This window comes from Myotis lucifugus, unplaced genomic scaffold (genome assembly GCF_000147115.1).
Source record: "Myotis lucifugus unplaced genomic scaffold, Myoluc2.0 scaffold_576, whole genome shotgun sequence".
NCBI classification, from domain to species: Eukaryota; Metazoa; Chordata; class Mammalia; order Chiroptera; family Vespertilionidae; genus Myotis; species Myotis lucifugus.
In genome coordinates, this window is record NW_005871624.1 from 187,874 (window position 1) to 213,704 (window position 25,831).

Consider the following 25,831-nt stretch of genomic DNA (forward strand, 5'->3'; position numbering starts at 1 on the left):
TGGGATTGCTGAGGGCATGAGAGGGGCCCAGAACCAGAGTGAATTTATCCAGATTTAAGGAACACTAAACTCCCAGACTTTTTGGTCCCAGAGAATGAAGCTAGGGAGATTCCTGCCCACTAGGCATTGACTGTTGGCATAATTGGTGTCCTGAGTGGCTGGAGGCAAAACCAAGTTAGGTGCTATCTCAGGCTACATTAATAGAGGTATAGTGTCCAAAATGGGGAGGGGAGAGAGAATGCTACTCCAGACTTGATATTGTGTAAAATCCAAGCCACACCTGGGATTATATGCTTACACTCAGTGAGGTGTTGATGAGTAGATGGCCCGCTTGAGTCAGATCCTGCAAACCACATCCTGAAGGCCTTCAGCCCTGAGGAGAGAAGACTGGCAGGGGAAAAGGCATAAATCCAGGCAGCAGACAACTCAGTGCAGGACCCCGGATGGCAGAAAGGAACCAGAACTATAGCTAGGGGCTTTCAGGGCGACAGATTTCAACTTGAAAGAAGAGGGAGGCTGGCACCAATGGTGAGAGCCGTCCCACAGTGCAGTGGGCTGCCCAGTGGGCTGCAAGCTCCAAAATGTCAACCAAGACGAAAGCCTCACATATAGGCTGCTGGGAGGTGTCCTAGCTGAGGTTAGAGGCCATCCTCAGGAGCAGCTTCCAATTCAGAGACTTGCACACGATAATAACCACAGGCCCGGCTGGTGTGGCTCGGTGGTTGAGCATCGACCCATGAGCCAGGAGGTCACAGTTTGATTCCCCATCAGGGCACATTCCTGGGTTGTGGGCTTGATCCCCACTGGGGGGTGTGGAGGAGGCAGACAATCGATGATTCTCTCATCATTGATGTTTCAATCTCTCTCTCCCTCTCCCTTCCTCTTTGAAATCAATAAAAATAAATTTATGTTTTAAAAAAGAAACTAACCACAGCTCTCATGTAGGGAGTGCCAGGTTCTGCTCTAAGTGCTTTACATATTGCATCATTATTTACATAAAGAAGTTGTTATAAAGGGCTGGGAACAGTAGCTGGTTCCTAGTGAGGACCACATATGTATCAGCTATTTCTTTTGATATATTCTTAACTCATAATCCTTAGAACCACCCTATGAGGTAAGTGCTATTGGTAGCTCCATTATACATATGGGGAAACCGAGGCATGGGGAAGTCCCTTGCCCAAGGTCCCAGAGCCAGGATCCAAACACTGGGATTCTGGCTATAGAATTCATGCCTTTGACCACTTTGCTAGCCTCTCTGAGATGACATGGGAAGCAGCCCACAGGGGACAGGGCATTAAGCACAGGTTCCTGGGATGTCAAGCTGGACGCATTCTTAAAGTCCAGATGGAGGAGGCAAGGGAGGTGGCACTGGCCCCATGCCTGCCGTGAGCACGTGAGCTCGGGGTCATCACCTTGGTTCCGCGTGGGAGAGGCTGGGATGAGGTGTCTCCTGGCAGCGGTGGCTTTTTTCCATCCTCGGTCTCCAGCTTCTATGCAGGAGGGCAGAGTTGACCAGGAGGCCAGGCTCTTGGACTCCCAGGGACAGGCCACTAGGCGACTTGGGCAATTCCAGGAAGCAGGGCAAAAACAGCAGCCCTAGACCCTGGTTTGGTGCCATCCACTCATTCATTCATTCTTGCTGCCTCTGCCCCAACCTCAGGCAAGACCCCAGAGGGACCTGGCAGAGCTCATGGTCTCAGATGGACTCCCATCCCCAGCCCTGGTGATTATTCAAAAATAATTTGTTGTTCATGGTGTAACAGACATTGAAGATGAACATTGCTATATCTGCTGAGCACCCACCATGTGCCAAGAGCTGTGCTGGGCAGGGGCCCCTGCCCTGAGGGGCATGTGTTGTGGGGGAGAGTGTGATGGGCTTTGGAGCTGCAAACGCTGGGCCATTGGTCCATGGTGCAGACAATTTAACTTCTCTCACCTCCAGATTGCTTACCTGTGATGTGGAAGTGATAGCCACATGAAGCTGTGCTGTGAGCTTTCAAGATCCTGCAGGTTGAGCACACAGCACAAGGCCTGGTGCGCTCATTTATTTAATAATGAGTTCCCCTGGGGGCAGGCCTGTTCCAAGCTCCTGGGATCTAGCAGCTAAGGGCAGCCACAGCCCAGCCTCCATGGAACTTGTATTCGAGTTGGGGAATAGACGGCATACAGGCCCCGAGCGTCAGGAAACATGGTGGGGTGCTGGGGCCCCGTGGAAGGGTCCCGGGCTGGGAGCCAAACTGCACCCTGTCTGCTCTATGTCCCTGGGCAAGTCGCAGCCCCTCCCGGGCCTCCGTTTCCCCAGTAGCGTGATAAGAAGGCTGAGTCCCTGTCTCCAGGGGTTCTTCCAGCCTGGCTGTTCTGTGACTCCGTGTCCTCTGGGTCTGAGGTGAGCTCCTGGTGTGAGATGGGGTGGGTGACTTGGGCAGTGATGAGGAAAAGGGCAGGGACAGCTCAGCCAGGCATGGCCTCTCTCTCTCTCTCTCTCTCTCTCTCTCTCTCCACCACATTCCAAACTGAGAAATGGTCTGCGTGTCCATCTACCTCACCTGAGGCTGCTCCATAGGCCAATGAACTGACCGGATTTGGAGCTGAGCTTGAACCTGGGGGAGGAGGCGGGGAGGGCGTACCTTTGGGAAACCATGCGAAGCTTCTGCAAGAACTGTCCTTCTGGGACCAAGAGACCTGGCCTCAAAGTCCTGCATTACCGAGGCTTAGTCTCCTCAGGTGTCGGCTGGGGGAAACCGGCCCCGCCAAGCTCCCAGGGTGTCTGTGAGGAGCAGATGTGGCAACCATGTGGGAGGATGCAGGAAAGGGTACTTACACCGTGTACCTACTGTGTGCCAGGCTTTGGTTTGAGTGCTTCGTGCTCATCACCTCCTCCCAGCTTCATGCCAAGGAGGGGAGCACTGTCATCTCATCGCATAGACCAGGGAACCGCCTTGTGGCCCGCATTTGCACGCCTTGTAAGGGCCTTGGTTGGAATGTATTTATTTTCTTTTTTTAAAGAGTACAGCCTAGAATGAAAGGTCCTTCTACCTATAATTGCTCCCGAACTTTTTTTTTCTTTTCTTTTCTTTATCAATTTTTGGAGAGAGAGGAAGGGAGAAGGAGAGAGAGCGAAACATTGATTGGTGTCCTCCCTCACACACCCGACCGGGAATCGAGCCTATAACCCGGGCATGTGCCCTGACAGGGAATTGAACTGGCAACCTTTTGGTGCACGGGACGATGCCCAATCAACTGAGCCACACTGGCCAGGGCCTGGGTTGGAATTTAGATGAAGCCTGTCTGGTACTGAAGCCTGGTTTCTTTCCACGATACTTTTGGCACTGAATGAATGAGAGGTGATGTCTCCATTTTACAGATGGGAAAACTGGAGCTCAGAAATCACACATATAAGAAAAGTGACGTCTAAGCCTCTACCAGAAAGACAGCAGCTGTTTGTATTGTTTCGGTGGCGGCAGGGGAGGCCGGGTCTCATTAAGCCTAGAAAGTTCTGGAAAGCTCAGAGCCTGTTTCCTACAGGCACCCAAATGGAGCATAAAGCTCCCCATACCTAAGGGATGAATAAGCCCTGAGACTTGTTAGCGGCCCCAATTTGGGCATGGCTGCTAGTGACAACCATGACAGTTGACCTTGTTTTGATAGGAAATTGTATTTGGAGTCAAAACAGGCCTAGGGTCGGAATGCCCTCCATGGCTGCTTTTTGGAGGCAAAGGCTGCCAGCTAAGACACTGGCTCTGTCCTTTGTAGCTGAGGGAACTTTCATACCATTCTCACCTTTCTGGGCCTCAGTTTCTTCTTCTGTGAAATGGGAGTAATGATACCTACCTGTCATGGCTACTGTGAGGATAAATGAGACGATGTATATGAGGCCCTCAGGTCCCAGGACAGGGTCTGGCACATGATGAGGACTCAGGAAATGGTAGTTGGTGCTTCATTACTGTCACGATTGCTACTATTTCTGTGTCCCCTCCTGCCTTACAGTGCGGAAACAGGAAATTATAAAAGTGACAGAGCAGCTGATTGAAGCCATAAGCAATGGAGATTTTGAGTCCTACACGTGAGTCGGCTGGGCCCGTCCTGCATGTCCTGCCTGGATTGTTGTTCGGGGGGCTGATGGCTAACTTTGGGGTCCTCGTCTCTGACCCTCAGTCACTCACTCTGCATGTGCTGTGAATCAGAATGAACTCGAGTTTCTGTTTTGCGTTCAGACTTTATGCTTTTATTAAGCTTTCTGTCCGAAATGCTTCTCTATACCTTAGTCCTGCTCCTCCTGCTCCTCATTCTCGTTCCCCAGGACTCTTTTGCTTCCCTGAGGAAAGAGGGGGTGATCTCCACCGCAGCACGGGCCTCCTCAGGAAATGCGCTGGGAAGGAGGAGAGGGAGGCAGGTCCCTCCTTAGTCTTGCCTTGTGGGCCTGGGTCTTCACCCTGGACCTTCTCAGACCTCTGACCTCAGCTGGGCAGGAGTGGGCAGGAATCCACAGGGTGTGTACCTCCAGTGAGCAAGGGTGAGCAAAAGAACCTCAAAACGGAACCTACAACTCTCTAGGGAATAAGGCAGTGTGCAAAAATAACATGAAAGGAAACAGGTGGTAGAAGATGTTCTGTGCACACCGGGGCCAGCCCTGAGAGGGGCAGCTGTGTGCAAAGGCTGGGCTGGAGCGCCCCCTGATGGTCACCCAGACACCCTTCCTGGTCTGGCCCAGAAGCCGGCCCTGAGCCTGCCTTCAGCTGCTCCAGGGAGAGCCAGGATTCCAGGCTGAGGCCTCAATCTCTTGGCGAGGATTGTTAAGGTCTGGGCCCGGAGACCCCACATATGCTTTCAGTGGACAGAAACTGCCAACTAAGGCAGAATAACCCTTGCCTGTTGGGTTCGGTGAGGGGAGAACAACCTGGCTAGGTTTGCTCCTTGGGCAGCCCGTTCTTGGTTTCCACTGTGCCCAGGAGCTGAAGTAGGTTTCCCAAAGGCCTGGCAGTCGCTGTGGGAGGGTTTCCACAGCGACGGGTGGCAAAGCCTCAGAAATCTATTGGTTATCTCTGGAGGAACAGGACCTTGGAGGGTGCAGGTGTTAGACTGAGGCCACAGGTACATGTGTGTGCATGCACTTGTTCATGCATGCAGGTTTGCGATTGTGTGCACAGGGGTGTGTGCACTGGGTGTTGCACACAAGCATGGAAATGCGCTGTTAAATCGGTTTTGCAGCGGCCCTAGAAAGAGTTCAGTCAGCCACGGGAGAGCCAGAGAGTGGCTCCGGGAGGACACAGCCAGGAAAGGGGGGAAAGAGAGGTGGCGCCTGTGGACCCCAAGTCTCTCAGTGCCATTTCTGGGGACTCCCCCACTCGGTGATGTCACTGTCACTTTCTCTGGCATCTGTAGTGTCCTCTAGGTTTTGACCCCGTGCCATGCCCTCTGATGCCCGTGAGGCCCTGAGTCTGGCCCCATGTGCCCCTGGATAAGTCCCTCCATGTCATGAGCCTTGGTTTCTCTACATGTACAGTGAGGCTGAAGCAGATGGTCTCCTTCAGAGGCAGGGATGCCCAGAGACCTCCTGGAGAGGGGCTTCCCCAATGGTGCTCAGTCTCCCCGATGTTTACAGCTCAGACTCCCATGTGGTCTGAGCACAGCCCCGGCCCCTGGTTAATCCACCCGAAGAATCTGAGGTTCTGAGTGGAAAAGCCAGTTGCCTGGGGTTACAGGGACAGAGCAGTCAGGGCAGCCAGGGACAGAGCACCCTGCACTTGCTAGAAAATGCTGGGCCTGACCCCCTCCTCCAGTTGTCTTCAGTTACCCCCCAGATTGGGACCTCTATTTTTCCTGGGGTACTTTCTGTCCCTGGCTTCACTGTCATTGTCACAGGAGTCCATGTTGTGCCAGAGACCTGGGGGTGGGAGAGACCATTACCCCCCACCCTCACCCCCCACCTCCCAGCTGTCAGGGTCTCTCAGAAAACTGAGAACAGGCAGGGAGCATTGCCCTGAAAATACACAGCGAGGGCCTCCCTGGCCACGCCCCGGGCGCCCTCCTCCCAGGCATTGCTTTGTGGAATGCTGTTTTCCTCATCTCATAGTGAGGGCTGCTGTTCAACAGGGCACCTCTGTTTAAAGTAGCAAAACGCACCCTCTCCAGGGACAGACCTTCTTGGCGAGCGCAAGTCACTTTAATGTGAGTGGAAAGGTCCCCTTCCCAGGAACCCAGGACAAATTAGGAACTCCCCACCCTGTGGATCTGCTGCCTGGGCAGGATGGGGTGCAATTTGGAGAGTAGCCTCCAGGCTGGGCTGTGCAGGGCACAGCTCTGCACGCATTCATGGGGCTCTTGCTTGGAGAGGTTAAGCCGCCTGCTGGTAAAATGGCAGAGCCAGGACCTGAACCAGGCCTCCAAATTCTAAATGGCACCAGCCAGTCAGCGATGCTCCACACTACACAGTTCGCAAGCCCCTTCCCCATCCATCAGCCTCATTGATCTTGCGAGGCGGGTGCAATTACTCCAATTTGACAGGCTCACCCTCTGTGGGTCCAGGCCCCTGGATGAGAGGGTGGCTCTGGGAGGCCGCCCCAGCCCCTCTTTCCTCTGACTTCCTCCCCCAGGAAAATGTGTGACCCCGGGATGACAGCCTTCGAACCCGAGGCCCTGGGGAACCTGGTCGAGGGCCTGGACTTCCATCGATTCTATTTTGAAAACCGTGAGCAATTCCTTCTGTCTGGGGTGCCTGTTGTCTGCTCTCGTTCCGTGTCCTGCCGGATGGCACAGCAGGGTGACGGGCAGGGCCCCGGGGCGGCTCAGGAGCCAGCGAAGAGGAAGATCCCGTGTGGACAGGGGTTGGTACCACCTTGGTTCCCTCTCCTAACCCTCGTCTGCCCGACTGCCAGCTGCCCCTCCTGTGGCTGAGGATGGGGATCTGGGATAAGCATGACAAGCCCTCCCAGCCCTCTCCTGCCCGCGACCCTTCCCATGAGGGCACACATCCAACTGATAGTCATCTTGACACCTGGGACCACCCCAGCTGCCCAACTGGTCACAAGCTGGCTTGTGGGTTGTTACGCAGGTGCCCCCTCTGGGTGGGGAAGAGGAGAGGCCCCGAGCTCACACTGCTGTGCCCTGCCTGTTTGTCTGGGTCTCTGTCCGAATGTCTGTCCTCTCTGGGCCTCTCCCCTGCAGGAGAGACCCGGCAGCTTTGCAACCAGGGGCTGTCGGGGCTGAGGCTGGGCCTGACCCAGGGTGCTTTCTGCCTGTGTCCGTGTCTCACCTTGGCCAGGGGTCAGACAGGGATGAACCAAAGCGCATGCAGGTTAGGATCACGCAGCTCGGGGCTCGGAGGAAGGCCTTGGAGGTGACATGTCCAGGGTCTTCCAAAGGGAAGGCAGGTACCACTGAGGCTTCACCCGATGATTTCCGGGGCACGTGGGCACCGCTCCAAGCCACATTGGTCCTCACAGTGAGAAAGCTGGTCCCATTCTAAATTCTCCTTCAGTACATCTGGCTCCATCAGGGGGAAAGACTCAGTTGGGTGCTAGTCTGTCTTGGACGCCCCGTATCACTTTCTAATTTCCCTCTTCATCAAAGAGAGTGGCTCAGACTCTTGCAGGCAGGAGTGCGGAGCTAGGATTACAGCGCTTCATTTCATTTCCGCTGGACTTATTAAAACTGTGTTCTGTGATACTGGTTGTCACGAATGGCTGCGCTAGAAAGTTTTCTTTTAAAATATCCATTACTAAAGTGGATCGGTTTAAGGAAATACTTTAACGAAGTATAGGTGGCAGTTGTAGGTTAAAATAAAGGAGGTATTTAAGTGGCTGAAGTAGGATCTAGTCCAGCTCTTCATCACACAGAAGGGGAAACTGAGGCTCAGAGAGGGGAAGTGACGTGTCCAAAGGAACCCAGAAAGTCGGTGGCAGACCCCAGTCCTGACTCACTGCAGCGCCCTTCCCTTCCCTTCCCTTCCACGTGCTGCCCCCTCCTCTGTGCTTCCCTTCCCTTCCCTTCCACGTGCTGCCCCTCTGCTCTGTGCACCAGCGGCCTTCAGCTCGACACTGCTGCCTGCACCCACTCCGACTGAGTCTTACAGGGTACAGGGGCTCAAGAGCACCCCAGAAAGCTGTGAAGAGCAGCTGCATTTTCTGTGATCAGTCACACTCTGATTCTTTAAGGCTAGCAATGGCAGTTTAATTTTCATGTGAAGAGAGGTGGCTGGATTCCTCCCCCCGCCCCCCACTCCAATCGGTCCCCATCACCCTAGAGCTCCCTGAGGGGTCACGGAGGCCATCTCTCTACTGGTTTGTCCTCTGGGGGTGCTGGTTCCCCAGTGTGTACTCCAGCCTTCACAGAGCAGAGACCAGGCTGAGCTGACTCTCAGGGCTTGGGGAGCCAAGGGAAAAGAACACAGAGAGAAGCTCGTGTAGCCCTTGGCCTGCGGCATCGCCCCAGCCCCCTAAACTCTAAGCTTGACCATCTGGTCACGTCACAGGACCCCTGAGAGCAAGACCCAGAGTATCTGCCTGCTTCTGGCTGAGTCCCACTCTACTCCCTGCCTTTTCCTGCTGGAGGCCCCGGTGGCTTCCTCCCATGCTATCCACCACGGCAGATGTTAAAAGTCTCCAATCTATTCAAGAGAAACAACATCAGGGTGGTTGCTGCTTTGAGAAGACCCCTCAGGACCCCCGCCCTCGTTACCAACATCAAGGCCCAGTGCCCTCAGCAATGCAAAGCCCTGTCTGCCCCCCTGGGATTGTTCTAGATTGCTCTAATTCAGTCCCACAGAGACACTGACTTCTTTTAGGTTCTACTGCTTTTCTTTCAAAACCTGGCCCAGCTTAGAACAAGTCAGGTTGCTTCTCTGGACCTCAGTTTCCAGATCTGCTAAATGGACGCATTAAACTAGACCACCTTGACTACCTTCAGCTCTGGATGCTGTCAAGGATGCTTACGGAGGCTTCCTTGCATTTGGAGGAGGGCCACTGGTGACCTCTGACCTCTGAGGTCACTCCCAAGCCTACAACACAAAAGCTGTACATTCTCTCTACGAGTCCAGAATTGTAAAGCTACATTAGTCTACATACCTAAGACTCAGTGATTTTGAGTCCTTTATCCAAAGCCTGGGTAGCGTGTGATTATAATATTAGGGGTGGATACTATTGGAGGCTTTCTACAGTCACGGGGGAAAGGAAGACATTTTAGATTTTTCAGGAAATCAGTGACTCACAAACCTGGCTGGGCATCAGAATCAGCGAGGGTGGGGAAGGGGACAGGGGCTTCTTAATAGTACAGATTCTTGAACTGGCATCTCCACGGTGGACGTGTGCTTTCTGTGGGGTTTGGGCCTACCTTTGGGCTATACGAAGGGAAAGCTAAGGGTTATTCCCGAGACCCTGTCCAGTCCCTCCCTGGGTCATCATCATCTTTCTGTGCTTTTGTTTTCAATCTTGCTGGAAAAAATTAAGAATTCCTAGAATCAAATAACTAATAATAATAATAATAATAGCTAATATTTTATTTTCCATAGAGAAAGATGTTTCAGATCTTTCAAAAGATGCATTTGTCAGTCCTATGATTGTAAGAGCTATGCATTTCTCTCTAACTCTGGAAAGCTCCGTGACCTCACCCTACGAACCGCAAATACCATCCTTACAATCCCAAGAGTCTAAGGTTCTACAATCTTAATATTCCCCAAGTTTCCTTCATTCTACATGTTGAGAGCAGTGGTGTCCAATGAGGGGCCCACAAGCCATACCTGGACTGCACACATGTTTTATGTGGCCTGCATGACGTTTTAAACTTGAATTAGATGCCAATAATTAAAAATGAGACATTTCCTCATAAAAATCCAGATTTCCTGATTCTCTTGAAAAGTCAGAAAGTGTGGCACCAGGGATCCCAGTTACTCACATAGCAACCTCTAGGGGAGCTGTGTACAGGGCGCCCCCTGTGGATGGAATGTGGTCAGCTATTCACCAGTGTCCACCACTCGCTATTGTCTCCCTCACCCAGAGGCAAGTGGTCAGTTGTCATTTAGCATTTTGTACCCAGCCCAGCCCCTCACTTATGTACTTGCCTGGCCTCTGTAGGCATCCGGGTTCGAGACTCTGGTCTCAACTGATTTGATTCTATAATCATCTAAGTTCTCTTTTTCTGTGTCTGAGACACTATGATTCTAAAATTCCATTTCCCTGTGCTTGAAGACGTCAGGGTGTCTGAAATCCATCATCCCTAAGCGGGGATGTGACCTAGTCACCTAGGAGTTCTGCCTTGACATCCAGGTGGCTGAGCCCTGTCACGGAGATGAGGCAGGCAGAGGGGTTCCCCTGGGAATGTGCTGGGAGTTGGGGGAGTGAAGGACACGAGGCAGAAGTCCCTCAGTTGCATCTGCTCTGCTCACTCCCGTCCCCGCCTGCAGTGTGGTCCCGGAACAGCAAGCCTGTGCACACCACCATTTTGAACCCCCACATCCATCTGATGGGCGACGAGTCAGCCTGCATCGCCTACATCCGTATCACTCAGTACCTGGACGCCGGCGGCATCCCCCGCACGGCCCAGTCGGAGGAGACCCGCGTCTGGCACCGCCGGGACGGCAAATGGCAGATTGTCCACTTCCACAGATCGGGGGCGCCCTCTGTCCTGCCCCAGTAAGAGCCCCTCCTTCCTGCCTCGTCATTAGGACCATCTAAAGGGAGGCCATGGGATGGGGGCGGGTGGACCGCGGGAGGAGACCAGGCCTGCAGGTCCCAGGGGAAGAGCTGGGCGGGTCCCTTAGGTGGTAGCTACCTCCATCTGAGGAGGCAGGCCAGGGCGGGTGCCGGAGGAGAATGGGGCACCTCGGATGCACCTGCATGACCCACCGCATTGTTGTGTCTTACAGTTGAAGGGCCAGGCGGGGGCGCTGTACTGCAGATATCTGCTCATCCTCGTCCGTCCGTCAGTGGAATGTCGCTGCTGGTTCTCCCACCTTGGATTTTGCTGGAATTCCCCCACTCACATCATCCCACCACCACCACCACCACCGTCACTTTCATACCTGCATCAAGAAAACCTACCCACAAAGCCATCACGTCTTCAGAGCAAATGGCCACATCTCCCTGAGCAAATGGCCACATCTCCCTGCCGCCTGTCAGTCTCAGTCTCTGTCACCAGCCAGGGCGGAGCTTCCTCAGGCCCGGGTGCCTTGGGTGCTGGCCCTGAGGACCCCCACCTGGCTGCCATTGGCCTGACTTGCCTTGGCTACAGAATGCCCAGCTGTGTGTTCCCCCAGGGGCTGGGGAGTCAGGAGATCCCTGATCTCTCCTCTTCCAGGATTCCTCTGGGAAAGGCAGATGAACCCGCCACCCCTGCCCCCACCTGCCCCGTGGGAGAGAGTGAGAGAGGAGCCGATGGCAGGAGCCTCCGGCTGCAGACTGCCTCCCTCACTCCTCTCCCTTCCCGTCCCGTCCTGGCCTCCAGGCCCCCGCCTGACACTTCTCCCTCAGTGTGGGGAGCGCGATCCTCTCAGGGTGCCCCCACTCTTCTCCTTCTTCCTTCTCTGATGTTTACCTCCATCGCTGACCACCCATTCCACCCTCCATCGGGCCCGGGGAATTCCAGCTCCATCATATCTGAGGGAGAAAACCTGATTGCTTCTTGGGGGCAAAAGAAAGCAACATCTAGGTTATCACTTCTACTTGGACCGCATGCCTTTTTATAGCCAAACTCCCGTGTGTTTCGTAAATGGATCTCACGTTCACTGATATTTATGTAATAACTAGACCTCTCCATTATTGTAAGAGGGTTGGGTTGGGTTGGGTTGGGAAGGGAGGTGGGAAGAGGACAGAGGGGTAGCTTTTTTCCTGTTCGTTTATTTATTTATTTTTCAATGTCACCTCTGAGATGGACTTTGTCACCAGTGGATCCCCAGCCTCAGCGAGGAGGACCTCACCGAAATTTTGGTCCCAAGGTTCTTTTCAGGACGGAATCAGATGTCAGTGCTGATAAGACACAGTGAATGGGGGCCGAGAGCCTGGGGGAGGTTTTCAGGATGGAAATAGCTGGACTTTTCTTTGCTTGCCTCCCAAACGGGAGTCCTCACGACCACGCTTCCCAACCTTTCATCCCAGCTCCTCTGTGTGCCACCCCCAGCGTCCTCACCCGTCTCTGGCGGAGGACCCTGAGCACGTGTCTTCATCACCCACCCCTCGGTGTCTGCTGGTCCACGCCGGCCACCGGAATGTCTACTCTCCACGCCTCGTCTTGCAGCCGTGGGTTCGCATCGCTCCCTCCTTTTTTCTTTTCCTTGCTCTTGCCCTCTTCCCTGGGACTGACTCTGATGTGGAAGGCCTTGGCACACCCACTAGGATCTACTGTCTGCACTATTTTCTTTGCATGACTTTATATGCAGTAAGTATGTTGAAAAAAAACAGAAAAGAAGAAAAATCACAGCAAAACCAATCTACATGTTTTGGACAAAAAAAAAAAATAGAGGTTGTATTCTCAGCGTCCGACTCGGAAATATGTTGCTGCCTCTCTGTGCTTCTGGCCTCTGTGTGGCCGTGTTTTGCCAGCATGAGATATTGTCCCCTCTGGAGGATTTAGGGGAGGACGAGCCGCATCCCCAAGGCTTAGAGGAGGCACTGATTCCCCCAAACCTCCCGGGAGTCCTGGGTGGTGGGTGGAGCAGGACTGATGGGGATATTTGATCCAGACCTTTCTGCGTTTTCCCCGAGGGCGGGCTCTTCTCTCAGTTGCTGACGCCCTGGGGACAGGTGAGGCAGGCAGGCTGGGGCCACAGGCCAGTCAAGAGGCTGCCCAGGCCTCCTGGTCTCCAAACTGGTCGATCACTGGCCTCTATTCTTGGTAGAGACCCTGCTGCCGAGGCCCAAGGGTGGGCACTGGCTTGCCCCAGGCCCAGAGGTTTCCCAGTAAGGCCCACTGATCCCAGCATCCCAGCAGCAGAGGCCTGCCTCCCTGTGAGCTGCCAGCTCCCACAGCCATGCCCAAGCCAGAGGTGTGGCCTTCCCGGGGATGCTGCAGCCATCAAGGCCAATTCTGGTCCCTTCCTCAGGCCTGGTTTCCCCATCAGTGATAGGGGTTAAGTATTCCTGCCCGGCCTGTGTTGCAGGGCTGATGGGAGAATCGAATGGGGTGGCACAATCGACGGGGTTAGGCACTGGCTGGACTCCCGTTCCGTTCTGAGCCTGGCCAGTCCCCTCCCCCGCCTGCCCGCTCATTCTCCTCTTTCGTGCCTGTCAACTGCTTATCAGTGGTGGACTGCGGGGGTGGGGCAAGAGCTGTGGTTTGGGGGCCATTGGGATTCCATTCCCAGCTCTGGCCAGACTTGCAGTGTGACCCCGGGAAACCCTTTCCCCGCTCTGGTCCCCACTTTCCCACCAGAGGAAACTGAGCTGGAGGACGCCGAGGTCCCGCTTCCCATTTGTTAACACACTTCCTGCCCACCATGTCCCTCTCCAAGTACCAGGGAAGTGGAGGCAGGTCCCTACCGCAGGCTGAGATGGCCCCAGTGTGAAGGCCTCGCCTGCGGGTAGGTGGGCGGCCAGCTGGTGTGGACTGCAGGGCACCGGCACTGGCACCCGTGTGATCCTGAGGCAGCAGGCAGGGGAGACAGACGGACCACGCAGCCCAGAGCCCATGCCCCTCCCTCCCCCAAACACAGTCAGCTCTGTGCTCCTTCCAAACATCCTATAGATGCAAAAAATCCAGACCTAAGACAAGGCCTAGGTCCCAGCATGCAAACACGTTTACAGGAAAGCATTCTCCCGGGTTCGTGCCCACGTGGCGCTAACCCTGACCATGGCCTCCCGTCTCCCTTCATGGGAAGACCCTCTGGGGGGATGTGTTTGCCAGGCTCCCCATGCTGGTTTCTTTGTTACTATTTGTTTGGGGTTTTGTTTCAGTTCTTTCTTTTTTTTTCTTTTCTTTTCTGTTTTTAAAAATATGTGGCTGTGAACTTGAATGACCACTGCTCAAACTTTCTGCTATTGGGGGGGAGGGGGGGAAGGAGGGGCGTCTGTTTTATTCTTGGTGTTTTCAGTGCAATAAATAGCTACAAACTTCTGTGCAGGCTGTCTCCCTGTCTGAGTCGAGCACACACCGGGAGGTTGTTTCCTGTTCTGGATCTTCCTAGATGCAAAATGAACACCCAGGCCTTCATTGTGATTGGACCAACTTGGTCACATACTCAAGGCTGAGCCAATCACTGGGACATTATGCCTGGGCCACATGCCACAACCTTAGAGACAGGGATGGGGCTCTCAGGCACCTGGGGGCCCTTAACAAAAGCAAAGGGGTTGCTCTAAGGAGCCAACAGCGAAGTCTCCCTCGGGGGCCTGGGGGGAGGCTCTTCTCTTCCAGGCCTGGGTTCCTTGGTTCCTTGTATAACGAGGAGGTTGTTCCAGAAGTCCCTTCCCACCCATTCTTTTCTCACAGACAAGCCCCAGGCCTCAGAGCCCCTGGAGACTGAATTGGACAAGGGTCTTTTTACCCACAAACTATCTGTGGACAGAGTGCATGGGGACAGGGGCCTTGGGGCTGGACAGAGGGAAGGCGTGAGAGGTTCCACTGGCCCATTTGAGGCCACATTTGAGGCCAGTTCGGTTCCTTGAGCCCAAGATGCCCAGACTGAGCCAGCGGGTAATGCAGAGGCTTTGGTGATCCACCATCCTGGTTTGCAGGCAGGGATTTTCAGTGCTAAGCCTGGGACAGTCTTGGGCAAACCAGATGGGTTGGTCGCTCTAAGCCATGTCCCCTAAGAGGTGTAGATTCCACAGGACCAGGGAATGCGCCTTCTGGAGTCCACAGTCCCCTCTTGCTCATGCTCCTGGTGTCCCGGGGTTCCAGAATGTTTGCACCAGCCACTTTCTGGGTCTACCCTCACTGCTGCTATGTGGGGTGGCCAGGGGGCGTGTCATGGGCATGTGCCCCTAGCACACACCTGAGGACCTTCTCAGTGACAGCAGAGGCCAAGGCTGATTGCAGAGGGGCTTGGGGGCTTCCGCTGACACTCTTGCCCTGGAGCCTGCAAATCTTAGTGCCAGGCCGCCCAGCTCTGCCTTCATGAGCCCTGGATCTGCCGCCTGGGCAGAAGGCAGGGTTTGAGGCTGGGGGTGCCATTGCAGACACTTGCCAGCAGGTGGAAGCACAGGAGCAGGTTACAGGATGTCCTGGGCCCTGTGGGGCTACTGTGCTCTGGGCGCTCCCAGTTGACCTTTAACTCTCCGACAGTGCCAGCTCCACTTAAAACTCTATTATTAGCTAATGGAGCATGACCTTGTATAGTTCACAGGCCTCTCACCACACCTCTTGTCCCAGCCACAACAGCCCTGTTCTGAAGATGAAGACAATGAGACTCAGAGGCAAAGGCTTCTCGCAAGACAGTCAGGGCTCCAGGGGTGGGTTCCACTTCCTCCAGGATCTCCCTGCCCTGGCCCGTTTCCCGGTCTCGTCTCCGGGCAGCCAGCACATAGTGACTGGGGTTCTTAGGAACTCATTTGTCCCTTCCAGCTATTGCCTCATGTCTCAGTTGTCTACACCCCCGTCTCCACCTCCTCACTGCCCATGTGCTCCAAACCCACTGCGGATGGCTGGTTACCCCGCGTTCTCCTGCTCAGCCCAACACCTCCTTGCCCTCAGGACACAGCTCTGGTATCTTCTTGGGGAAGTCTCCCCTTCTCTCCCAACACACACCGGGGTAGGTCCTTCTATGGGCTTCCATGGCTCCTCTACCACCTCACACAGCCCTCTGTTTATTTGTTTGTTTTTTATATTTTATTGATTTTTTACAGAGAGGAAGGGAGAGGGATAGAGAGCCAAAAACATCGATGAGAGAGAAACATCAATCAGCTGCCTCCTCACACCTCCTACTGGAGATGTGCCTGCAACCAAGGTACATGCCCTTGACCGGAACCGAACCTGGGACCTTTCAGTCCACAGGACGACGCTCTATCCACTGAGCCAAACCAATTAGGGCACAGCCCTCTGGTTTGAAGTCACCTTAGCAAGCATCTGCCAACCTATGCACTCCTTGAAGTCTCGACAGCATCTCATCCAGGCTCAGGCCACCTGCAGCAGGTGTCGTCACTCTTACACGGAGGAGACCCCTGGCAGATCTCTGCTGCTGGAATGAAGGAGAACTGGCTGCTGTGGGGGCTTGAGCTTTACTCCCACCTCTGCAATAACATCTGCACACCCTCCTTCCTTTATGTGAGCTCTCACCCTCTACTGGGCATGACTGTTCTCTTCACCCCATGAATGAGGAGCCTGTGGTGCAGACGGTGAAGGAACCAGCCCAAGATGGCCCCACATGTGAGGGAGGGAAGTGAGATTCTGACTCTTGGCCATTCTAAGTTCCAGGCTGCAGCCAACTGGGCCCCTGTCCCAGAAATCCCTGACCCCAGCCCAGTAAGCATGAGCCATGCAGAGCCCAGAACTCAGGGCAGGTAGGGACGGGGGCTGGACCTGGAGGTGCAAAGTGTGTGGAAGCCAGAAGCAGCAGGAAGCGCGTGGCAGCAGCTGGGGGTCCTGGGGGGCTTTGTGCAGGTGCTGGATAGGTTGGCATGTGGGGGAGAGTGGAGGCAAAGGCTGAGGGGTCAGGGAGAAGGGGCTGGGGAGGAGGCTGAGGAAGGCCAGAAGTGTGCCCCAACCTACTGTGCTGAGGGCATGCCTTTCCAGGGCACGGGTGGGTCCCCAGCAACGGAGACGGCCTTCCCCACCCTGAGGCCCTAGTAAATCTTTTAGGAAACACCCCCCAGCAGGTTCTGGGAGTGTTTGCACAGGGCAAGGCCGAGCAGGCCCAGTCCTGTGGGAATGGCCTCCTCTCCTGTCCTTCCCCCGGGGCCAAGCCCCACCCTTCCTTCTCCACCTGGGCCTGCCAAGGTCTCAGAGGCCACTTCCCCCTGGGCAGCCTGGCCCCGCCATCCCTTCCTGGGCCCTGCGCCACAGCTGGGGGTGGATAGAGCTGTCTAGAGGTAGACTATTCCTTCCCCTCAAGAAAAGGGGGGAATTATCATCAACCCCCGCCCCCCACCGTGTGCCCTTGGGTGAGTTACTTTCCCTCTCTGGATCTCAGTTTCCTCATTATTACTACAATGGGGTTGAACCCGTGTCCCCAAATACGGGAACTGGGCTGGCTGCCACAGAGTCGTCCCAGGAGTTTGCTAAAAATACAGATGTTTTAGGCCCTACCCTTAGAGAGTAGGCTATGTGACGGCTGGGCAGGGCTCCAGGCAGCTGTAGTTTTAGTAAGCACCCTGTTTGGGAATTCTAAGCACCCCCTTCCCCAGTTCCCACAGTCACACTGGAGCTGGAAGATCCAGTTATCGGCAAGCCCCACCCCAGCCTTCCCGCTTCCCCATGGCGCTCTCCTGACTCAGCTAGGTCAATATTGACCATAGGCCCCTCCCCTGCCTCTGACTCCCGAGCCACCCCAAAGCCCCATAGCTGAGACCCTGACCTCGGGTCAGCAGAGTCAAGGTCAAAGTGATGCTTGGGGCCCAGAGGGTTTTATTGCTGTCCCACTCCCATATCCTCCTGGTTTGGCAGGGTTTCCAGGCTCCCCAGAGAAACCACAGGGCCCCTAACCATTAACTCCACCTGGCAAGAGGAGCCAACCCCCGAGTCCAGCTTCAGAGTAGGGGCTCTGCTCCCCCTGCAGCCCTCCATGATGGGCTCTAGCAGAAGGCTGAATTGGGCAGGTGGCTCCCTTCTGTCCACGGCTCTTCCCCCAGGCACCTCTATGGGGCACACTGTTTCTGTCCATTCATTACAGATGGACACACTGAGGCCCTGCTTCCAAGGCACCTTGTCATGGAACCGAAAGGTGCCGGCAAGCCCTGGGCCTCTATCTTGGCTGTTTCTGGCTCAAAGCAACACCACTCCTGCCCTCCTTCTGCTGGGTTGGCTGGAGGCAGGAGATGGGTCTCAGTTTCTTTCTTTTTCTTTTTTGTTGTTGTTAATCCTCACTCTAAGATATATATTTTTTTCCCCATTGATTTTTAGAGAAAGTAGAAGGGAGGGGAAGAGACAGAGAGAGAGAAACATTGATGTGAGAGAGACACATCGACAGGCTGCCTCCCACACGCACCCCGAGAGGAGCCGGGGATCGAGCCTGCATCAGAGGTATGTACCCTCAGCCAGAACGGAACCCTCAACCCTTCAGTCTGAGAGTTGCCACTCTAACCACTGAGCAAAATGGACTAGGACAGTTTCTTTATCTAAACAAGGGCCAGCAGGCTCATGAGAAACCCACCCGGAGGGTTTCTATATGGCGTGTTTCTCTCTAAGCACTCTGATCAGTTTTTGAGCAGAGGATCCCAGACAGGTGATGTCCAAGTTGGCCTCGGCACCTACCTGCTACAACTCTCGAAGAGATGCAGCTCAGAGATGCTGTGGACTTCACGGGAAAAGGCATCCTTTCCCCCAAATAAAAGTAATCTTGGAGGGAGTGTAGGGAGGAGGCCTTTGAGTGGCCAGTGGGGCAGGCTGCTGCTCTGTCCTGGGGGAGAAGGTCAGGCGGAGATGAGCAAGGGGGTGCTGGAGGGAGGGAGGGCAGCCATGGACGCCCTCCCAGGGCAGGGCCAGCGTCAGCGAGGCCTCAGCCCCAGAGGGAGTGGCCTGAAGCTCAAGGAGCCAAACTTTCCATGAGCCACCAGCAAAAAATGAGTCTGGAGAAGAGCGTCCACCGCAGACCTGAAGGCTCAGCAACCCAGGGTCACGTGGAATTCAGAGGGACTGGGAACATCTTAACTCTTTGCTGGCGGTCTCTAGAGCCACCAGCAAGCTGCTTTCAGCGTGATGGGGCTGTGTGCAAAGCTGTGAACTGGCATTGTGGGTCCCCAAGGACACACAGGCAGGGAGGGGCAGAGCCAGGAATGAGCCGGGGCCTGTGTGGCTGAGCAGCCTGCGCTCCCTGCCCCCAAGCCCTGTGGGGTCCAAGGAGCATGATAAGAGCCTTAACTGCCTGGAAATAAAATGGGTCGTCTCAGAAGGTGGTGAGTTCCAGCGCCCTGTGCAGGCGGGCTGGGCTGTCAGGACTCACCAGAGGGAGGACTGAGCCAGCCCGCTCCCCCTGCCCCCAGCCCAAGACTCTAGGAGTCCATGTTCACACCTAGTGGGAATGGAGGGTATATGGACTCAAGACCTACAAGAATGGCAGGATTCCCATGGGTGGATGGGGAAGACCCTGGGTCAGGAGCCTAGGCCTGCTCAGGATACCATGCAGATGAACTTGGCCGGGCCGTGGAGAGGAACACCTGAGGCAGAGCCTACTGAGGATCAAACACTAACCCTTGTGTCCCCTGGTTTTGTCTGTTGACCCTCACTTGACCTTGGGAATGTGGCTGGCCCTAATGATAAGGTGCTCCTCCCCTCTCTCCCCTCCCCCCACGTTTGCTCTCAGATCGTGGGTTGGAAGTGATTACGGATCTCAGCGCTTTCCAGCACCGCCCAAGAGACCACCTTCTCTGACGAGCCCCAGAACAGGAATGAAGGGCCCAGGGCACCCCCCACCACACCCAGCAGGCCCAGAGCTGCCTCCTCTCAAGGTCAAGGGACTATGATTGCAGAGATTAGCCGAGGAGACCAGAGCACTGAATTGGGTGGGGAGCCCTGGGACAAGCCCTGCCCCTCTGGCTGCTGATCCCCTAAGACTGCAGAGTGGCCGACAGGAGGCCCTAACTGAGCCATGCCGCTGTACATCTTGATATCTTACAACCTGGGCCCACACTTCTGAGGGTAACCTCTCTTAAGAGAGGCAGGCCTCCCTCACTTGCTCACACCTATAGCCTTGCTCCCCTGGGCTCCCCGCCTGGCCCTGAAGGCACTGGGTTTCATCCCCTGTTAGGACCGTCCAGGATCCCTGGCTGAACTTCACTCCAGACAGGGCTGTGCTTCCTTTCAGGTGCCCACTGTGCTGCCGTGGAGTCCTCTAGCTGGGGGTCCCTGGTCCCTAGTCAGCTCCCACTGAGGACTGGGAGGGGCGCAGCTGGGAGACGGTGCGGGCGGCAGAGGGAGGGAAGGGCAGTGCGGTAGGCCGGGCTGTCTGGGAGCAGCGGAAATGGGAAAAGCAGGACAGCCTGGAGGACTGGGCCAGGGAGGGCAGTCCAGGAACCACAGGCCCAGCACAGTGAGCAGGGGGAAGGGAGGCAGGAGGAAGCAAGTCAGGGAGATGAGGCAGGGAGAGGTGAAGCTGGGAGTGGTCCAGACGCCTAGGGTGCTCCAATTGCAGACTCAGAATCCAGGGAGAAGCCTAGACTTCTAGGATCTTCCGTTCCTGACTCCCAATATGCATCTGTGTAAGGAGGACAAGCAAGGCCATGGCGGCCTAGAGTCTGTCTGAGAGCTGGTGGGGAGGGCCAGGGACAGGCACCGGGACAGGGTCACTCTCAGGGCTGACGCCAGGGGCTCTGTCAGCAAGGCCGGAGCCTACCCCCTGGGTGTGGGGAGAAGCCCGCTGAATTGTGAAGTCCATTCTTACATCCTCTGCAAATTAGCAAACCCATCTCTCTTCCCCCACCTAAAGCCCCAAACAAAGAGGAGTGGGAGGGGGGCCTGGCCCTTTGTTAGGGGAAATTTATTAATATCCGAAACATGCAGCATGCAGGCCCTTCCTGTCCACCCCCAATCAAAGTCTTTGAGAACACCTGGGCCTCGCATTTGAAAGGCTCTGGGCTCTTTTATATGGCAGGTCCCGCCAGGAGGGGGGTGGGGGGGGAGAGCCAGGACATTCTTCCAGCCTGGGAAACTCTTGGCTCCTCCCGACCCTGGTCTCCCAGCTCCAGCTTCCCCTGCCTGGAAGGCAGAGCCGCTGGAGGGAGAGGACATGCTGCAGGTCCTGGTTCGGCCCCAGCTCTGCCAGTCTCAGCTGAGTAACCCTGACCGGGGGCCTGGGCTTGTTCGTGTGTATAATGGAGAACCAAGTGGTCTTTCGGGGCTTTCCTCACCTTCTTCATCATCCTTCGTCAGCCCCACCCACCTACCACTGCCATAGAGAAACAGGGTGTCAGGAGAGAAGCCAGGAGAGCCAGGACAGGAGGCAGCTGAGCCTCCATCTCCTCATCTGAGCAATGGCGCTGGAAGGCCTGTGCTGCCCACCTCCTGGCTCTGCAATAAGGAGGCAGGGTAAGGAGGGTGACCTCATTGGGTTTTATTAACAAGTAACCAACAGAACACAGATGGGTTGGGGAGACACCAGGAGAGAGACGGGCGCGGAGGCCGGCGTAGCTGCACGTGGGGGCCGTGCCCCACTGGTGGGGAGATCGCCGTGTGCAGACCTGCTCAGGCATTTCCACCCCCCACCCTCCTCTCTCAGGGAAGGAGGGACCCAGGGCAGCCCCTCCGTGCCTGGGGATTGAAGATACCAAGGCTTCTGGCCCCAGGCCTGCGGTGTCAGCTGCCTTCTGCTATCTCCACCCTCATGCTCGGGTGACCTCCATCACCCTTGCCTGGGCCACCAGCCCCTCTTGCCTGTCCTCCACAGGCCTCTCACCTCCACCCCGTCCCCTCTAACCACTCTGCACACTGACCCAGAACAGCATTCTTTCTAAAGCACACAGATCGTGCCAATCCCTTGCCCACCCCGTATCCCCTCCCCAATATTCCTCATCCTTACTTAGACCTTGTTACCTAGAACCTTCTTCTCCTGCCACTCTTCCTGCTCCTCAGCTCTTGACCTCCTCCTGGACCCGGGGCAGGAGGAAGAGGCTACAGGCTGATCTCTACTCCGGCAGGGTCAGCCCCTTCCCAGAGGCCTTCCCCACCCTGCCTTCCTCTTCCTCTCTTTCCAACTTGCCCACCCTCCAGGAAACCTGACCTGCACACACGAACCAGGAGGGATCTTTCTCCTACTCGACTTGTTAACCCTCGATGCCCGGGGCCCGATGGGCCTCCAGACACCTTGAGTGTCTGCCTGCTCAAGGTTCTGGCTGTGTGGAAGGCTTGGGGGCAGGCTCCCTGAGAAAAGGGAGGGGCCTGTGCCCTGGACACAGATGAGAGGGTAGTGCCAGCTGCCACAAGAGAAAGGGAGCTGGCTGGTCAGGAGGCCTGGGGTTCAGTCCCCTCTGCCATGAGACCTCAGGCAAGTCCTCCTCCCTGGCCTCGGTTTATCCATCTGTGAAGTGAGGGCTGAGCCAGATCATTCTCAGCTTGGAATGTGTGTGTGTGTGTGTGTGTGTGTGTGTGTAGGGGGTAGATGGAGGTTTCAGGGGAGGCAGAGACCACAAAGAAGGACTTGCATTGAGGACTGGCAACACCATGGCAACCTCCCACAGCCTCAGGCCTCCCAGAACCCCAGAGGTCGCGGCTGCCTTTGCACTGGGGCAGGACCTCCTGTCCACCTGCTTCCTGCCTCACATGATGGACTCCTCCTCCTCGGCAATCTCTCGGTCCACCTCGATGGCGGTGTTCTCGAAGCTGGTGATGCCCCCGTACTTGCGCATGTGCACCATCAGCGGCTTGGGCGACTGGCTGCCTGGCAGCGTGGCCACGTACATGCCTGTCCGGTTCTCCTCCAACGACGGGCCCCAGTCCATGGCCGGCCGGCTGGCCTGCTGGAGCCTCTGCAGCGGAGCAAAGACAGCGGTGGAAACAGCCCGAGCTCGAGCAGTGCGTCCTGGGGCCCAGCACCCGGCACCCGGCACCCGGCACCCAGCACCCAGCAAAGACCTTCCACATCCCCTGGGTTAGTCCTTGCAACAACCCGGGGATGGGGGTGCTGTTACCCGCCCTGGGGACTGAGTCACATGCCTGGATGAGACTCGTGCTCTGCCTGCCACTCTCAGGCTGGGTGGCCTTTGGGCACAGCATGTAAGCTGTTTCCTCGTAACTGGGACTCGGGATGCCAGTTAGGGTTGCTGTGCAGGGTAAGGCCCAGGAAACGGTGGCTCTGGTTATGGCTGTGTGGCCCTGGGTCCCTTTCCCTAAAATGCTCCGTACTAAGGAGCTGGCAGCTTTGGGGAAAGAGCCGTGGACTGGAGAACTGAGGCAGGAATTAGCTCTGACCTTCCACTCGGCCTCATTCGGACTCTGGTGTCTGACCTTTCCCGCTCCGAGGCCCCATTTCCAAGGAAGGAGGAAGCTGACTACGAGGATGAGTAAGCCTGGACATTCTAGGTTCCTTCTTCCCCAAACCACATTTTGGAAGCCCTCTGCCCTGCCAGGAAAAAGGGCCCCAGACTCTCCAAGGAGGAAAAGCAACCGACAGTAAGTGGAGCCCAGGGGGTGCAGGTTCAGAGGCGAGAACGTATGCCATGCCCTCAGCCCAGGGCCTGGCACGGCTCTGCACTCAAACATGGCGACACTTACTAAAATCTACAAAGAGCATGTCACCCCGCTGCTCAGAAACCTGCCAATGGCTTGGCACCTCACTTGGAATGAAATCCTAAGTGCTCGTCACGGCCTCCGTGTCCTGGCCCCTGTCTTCCTCCCTGACTTCCTCCTGCCACTCTCCCTCTACCCTCCCTGATCCAGTCACACTGACCTCCTTGCTGTCCCTAAATATGCCAGCCCGTCCTGCCTCTGGCCTCTGCACTAATTGTTTTTCTGCCTGGAACGCTCTCCCCTTATCTTCCATCCCGATCACCTTGTCAAGTTAGGCAGGTGTCTGTCAGGGCTGGAAGCCCTGGTCTCTGAAGGCGTCACTCTGGAGCTGGACAATGACTCTTCTGCAGTGCCCCCCCGCCCCCCAACGACATGCCTCTCCAACCGGCTGTGGGCAGCTGGGGCAGCAGAGCAAGGCTTGGGAACCATAACCTTCCGGGGGGACTGGAGCCCTTCACCTGCGCAACCCCTCTTCCTCCTTCCCTGTACAGACACCCTGGCTCTCAAGCAAGGAGACGCGTTTTCTATAGTAGCACGAGTGCGGCTCCTGAGGTTCAGAGAAGGCAAGGGGTTTGCCCCCAGTCACACAGCAGCTGGAGGCAGAGCAGTGGCTGGACTCCAGGACCCCTGTGGTCTGGGCAGAGCAGTCACAACCCACTTCTGCCAGGAAAGGGCTCTGAGCCCCCTGAGGGACGCTGAAGGGCAGTGCCGCTGTATGGGGAGTGGGGGGTAGTGTGCTGGTAAGCAGGCTGGGGAGGAGGGTGAGGGTACAGGAGGCCTGGTGTGTAGTCAAGTTCAGTGGTGCAACTATTCCCACCAGTGTCCTCAAGCTATCAACGTTTTGACAAGTGGCTAACGACATTCCCGAATATTTCACAATTGGCTCTCATTAGGCAGTACTAGCTGGACCCACACATCTCTGATGGGGTGCGGGGGTAGGAGGTGGGGTCCCCAGGCTCTCTCTGCTGGCCTGCAGGCTCATTCAGCTCTGCTCACTATGACAGCCTCTTGCCACCAGAGGACTCCACGCCCATGGCCTCAGAGGTGAAGGGCTCAGTATAAAGAGGGCACCCTGAGGCTCAGAGGGGGGCAGGATCTCTCCGTGACCACACAGTGTCACAGCAAGCCCATGCGCCCACAAAGGGTCACTGCTCCCCTCTTCTGAGGTTTGCAGATCCCCGTGGGTCTCTCCACAAAGCCCTGGCCATGAGGAGGGCTCAGGCCATCCTCCCTTTCCCAGGAGCCCCACAGCAGGGCTCCTGGACACAGGAGGAGGGAGACAGCCCCCCTCTGTTGCCTCCTGCCCCCGAGTCCCTTGGGAAGCTCTGGGCTGGCGACCAGAGTTCATGTCCTGACCCTACCTGACTCACTGTGGGGTAAGTCCCTTGTCCTCTCCCCAGACAAGCAGTCGTTGGCTGACATTGGTGGTCTTTGGATTGTGGCCCCCAGAGTCCCTGTGTGATATGAGGGGCCGCAGGGCAGGCCTGCAAGCCTACCTCAGCCCAAACAGGTTTGAGCTGATTCAGAGCTCAGGGTACTGGTTAGAAAAACTGCTTTTGAAAGAAGCCTGCAAAGCCCTGGATCAGGTATTGGTGCAAATCTTTTCTGTTTTAGCAGGTGAGCCAGGGCCAGGCCACAGGTCGGGAAGGCTGAGGGCAGGCAAGGTTGCGGTCGACTCACCTCCCAGAGCGAGCCCTCCTCTCGAAGCACAGCCACCACCATGCCGGCTGGGATCAGGAGGCAGGACAGCAGGCCCATCAGGATGCCCAGCAGCTCCGCCCAGGCTGGGAAGCGGTAGCTGCCGTACTCGGAGGGCTGGTACTTGACGATGCTATACACCAGCAGGGCCTGCAGGGAGGGGGCTCCCAGCATCACAGTGCGCCTTCTGGCCCCAGGGCTTAGGATAGCCCGGGTCCCAGCTACCTTAAGGCCTGAGAAAGCCCAGCCCAGGGCCATCCCAAAGCCTGAGACAGCCCAGCCGAGACACCCAGTGTCTGAGATAGCCCAGCCCTACGTGGTGCCAGAACCTGTGATGGTCCATCTTTGTTTTGGAGCCTGAGCTAGCTCTGCTAAGCTCACCCGATGCCCAGGCCTGAGACAGCCCAGCTCTGAAGAACCCTAATTGCTGAGATGGTCTATCCCTGACCTGCTCCCACCCCACGGCTGAAAAAGGAGAGCTTCAAGGCCCAACCTAAGGCCCAGAGGCCTGAGAAAGCCGCATTCATTTTGCCAACCAAACTGAGGACTAGGCCCAGCACAGACACAAAGGCTGGGGGCATCTCGGGGGAGGAGAGCAGACCCGATCCTGGTGCCCAGCCCACCCCTCAGCCCTACCAGACTGAATGCCCAGAGGGGCCCTGCTCTCAGCCCTGGGCCCCAGCCAGCAGCCCTCCCACCCACCCCAGTTACCAGGAGGGTGGCCGGGGTCAGGAACAGCCAGCAGGCCCTGAAGTAGAGGCCCGGCTTGAAGCCCAGCATCATATGGATGTCCCGGCAGAACCTCTGGATGCCTGCACCTGGGAGGAGAGGAGCATGG

The 25,831-nt window shown here is 56.2% G+C and overlaps 2 protein-coding genes across 3 annotated transcripts in view; one reads left to right on the forward strand and one right to left on the reverse strand.

Annotated features, from left to right (window-relative positions):
- Nucleotides 1–11,057, forward strand: part of CAMK2A (calcium/calmodulin dependent protein kinase II alpha) — a 57,689-nt gene extending 46,632 nt beyond the window's left edge. The window contains exons 16-19 of one of the 2 annotated variants that reach the window (XM_006104478.3): nt 3,988–4,063; nt 6,594–6,688; nt 10,397–10,625; nt 10,859–11,057. In XM_006104478.3, coding sequence (XP_006104540.1) covers nt 3,988–4,063; nt 6,594–6,688; nt 10,397–10,625; nt 10,859–10,862 — 404 coding nt within the window. In that variant the 3' untranslated portion in view covers nt 10,863–11,057. Of the gene's footprint in view, nt 1–3,987; nt 4,064–6,593; nt 6,689–10,396; nt 10,630–10,858 lie in introns of those variants that run through there. The other variant, XM_023745747.1, reaches the window with a different exon arrangement.
- Nucleotides 11,058–22,325: 11,268 nt separating this feature from the next.
- Nucleotides 22,326–25,831, reverse strand: part of SLC6A7 (solute carrier family 6 member 7) — a 17,096-nt gene continuing 13,590 nt past the window's right edge. The window contains exons 12-14 of the mRNA XM_006104482.3: nt 25,705–25,811; nt 24,976–25,143; nt 22,326–22,535 (exon numbers count right to left, since the gene is read on the reverse strand). Of these exons, the coding sequence (XP_006104544.1) occupies nt 22,326–22,535; nt 24,976–25,143; nt 25,705–25,811 (485 nt within the window). The remainder of the gene's footprint in view (nt 22,536–24,975; nt 25,144–25,704; nt 25,812–25,831) is intronic.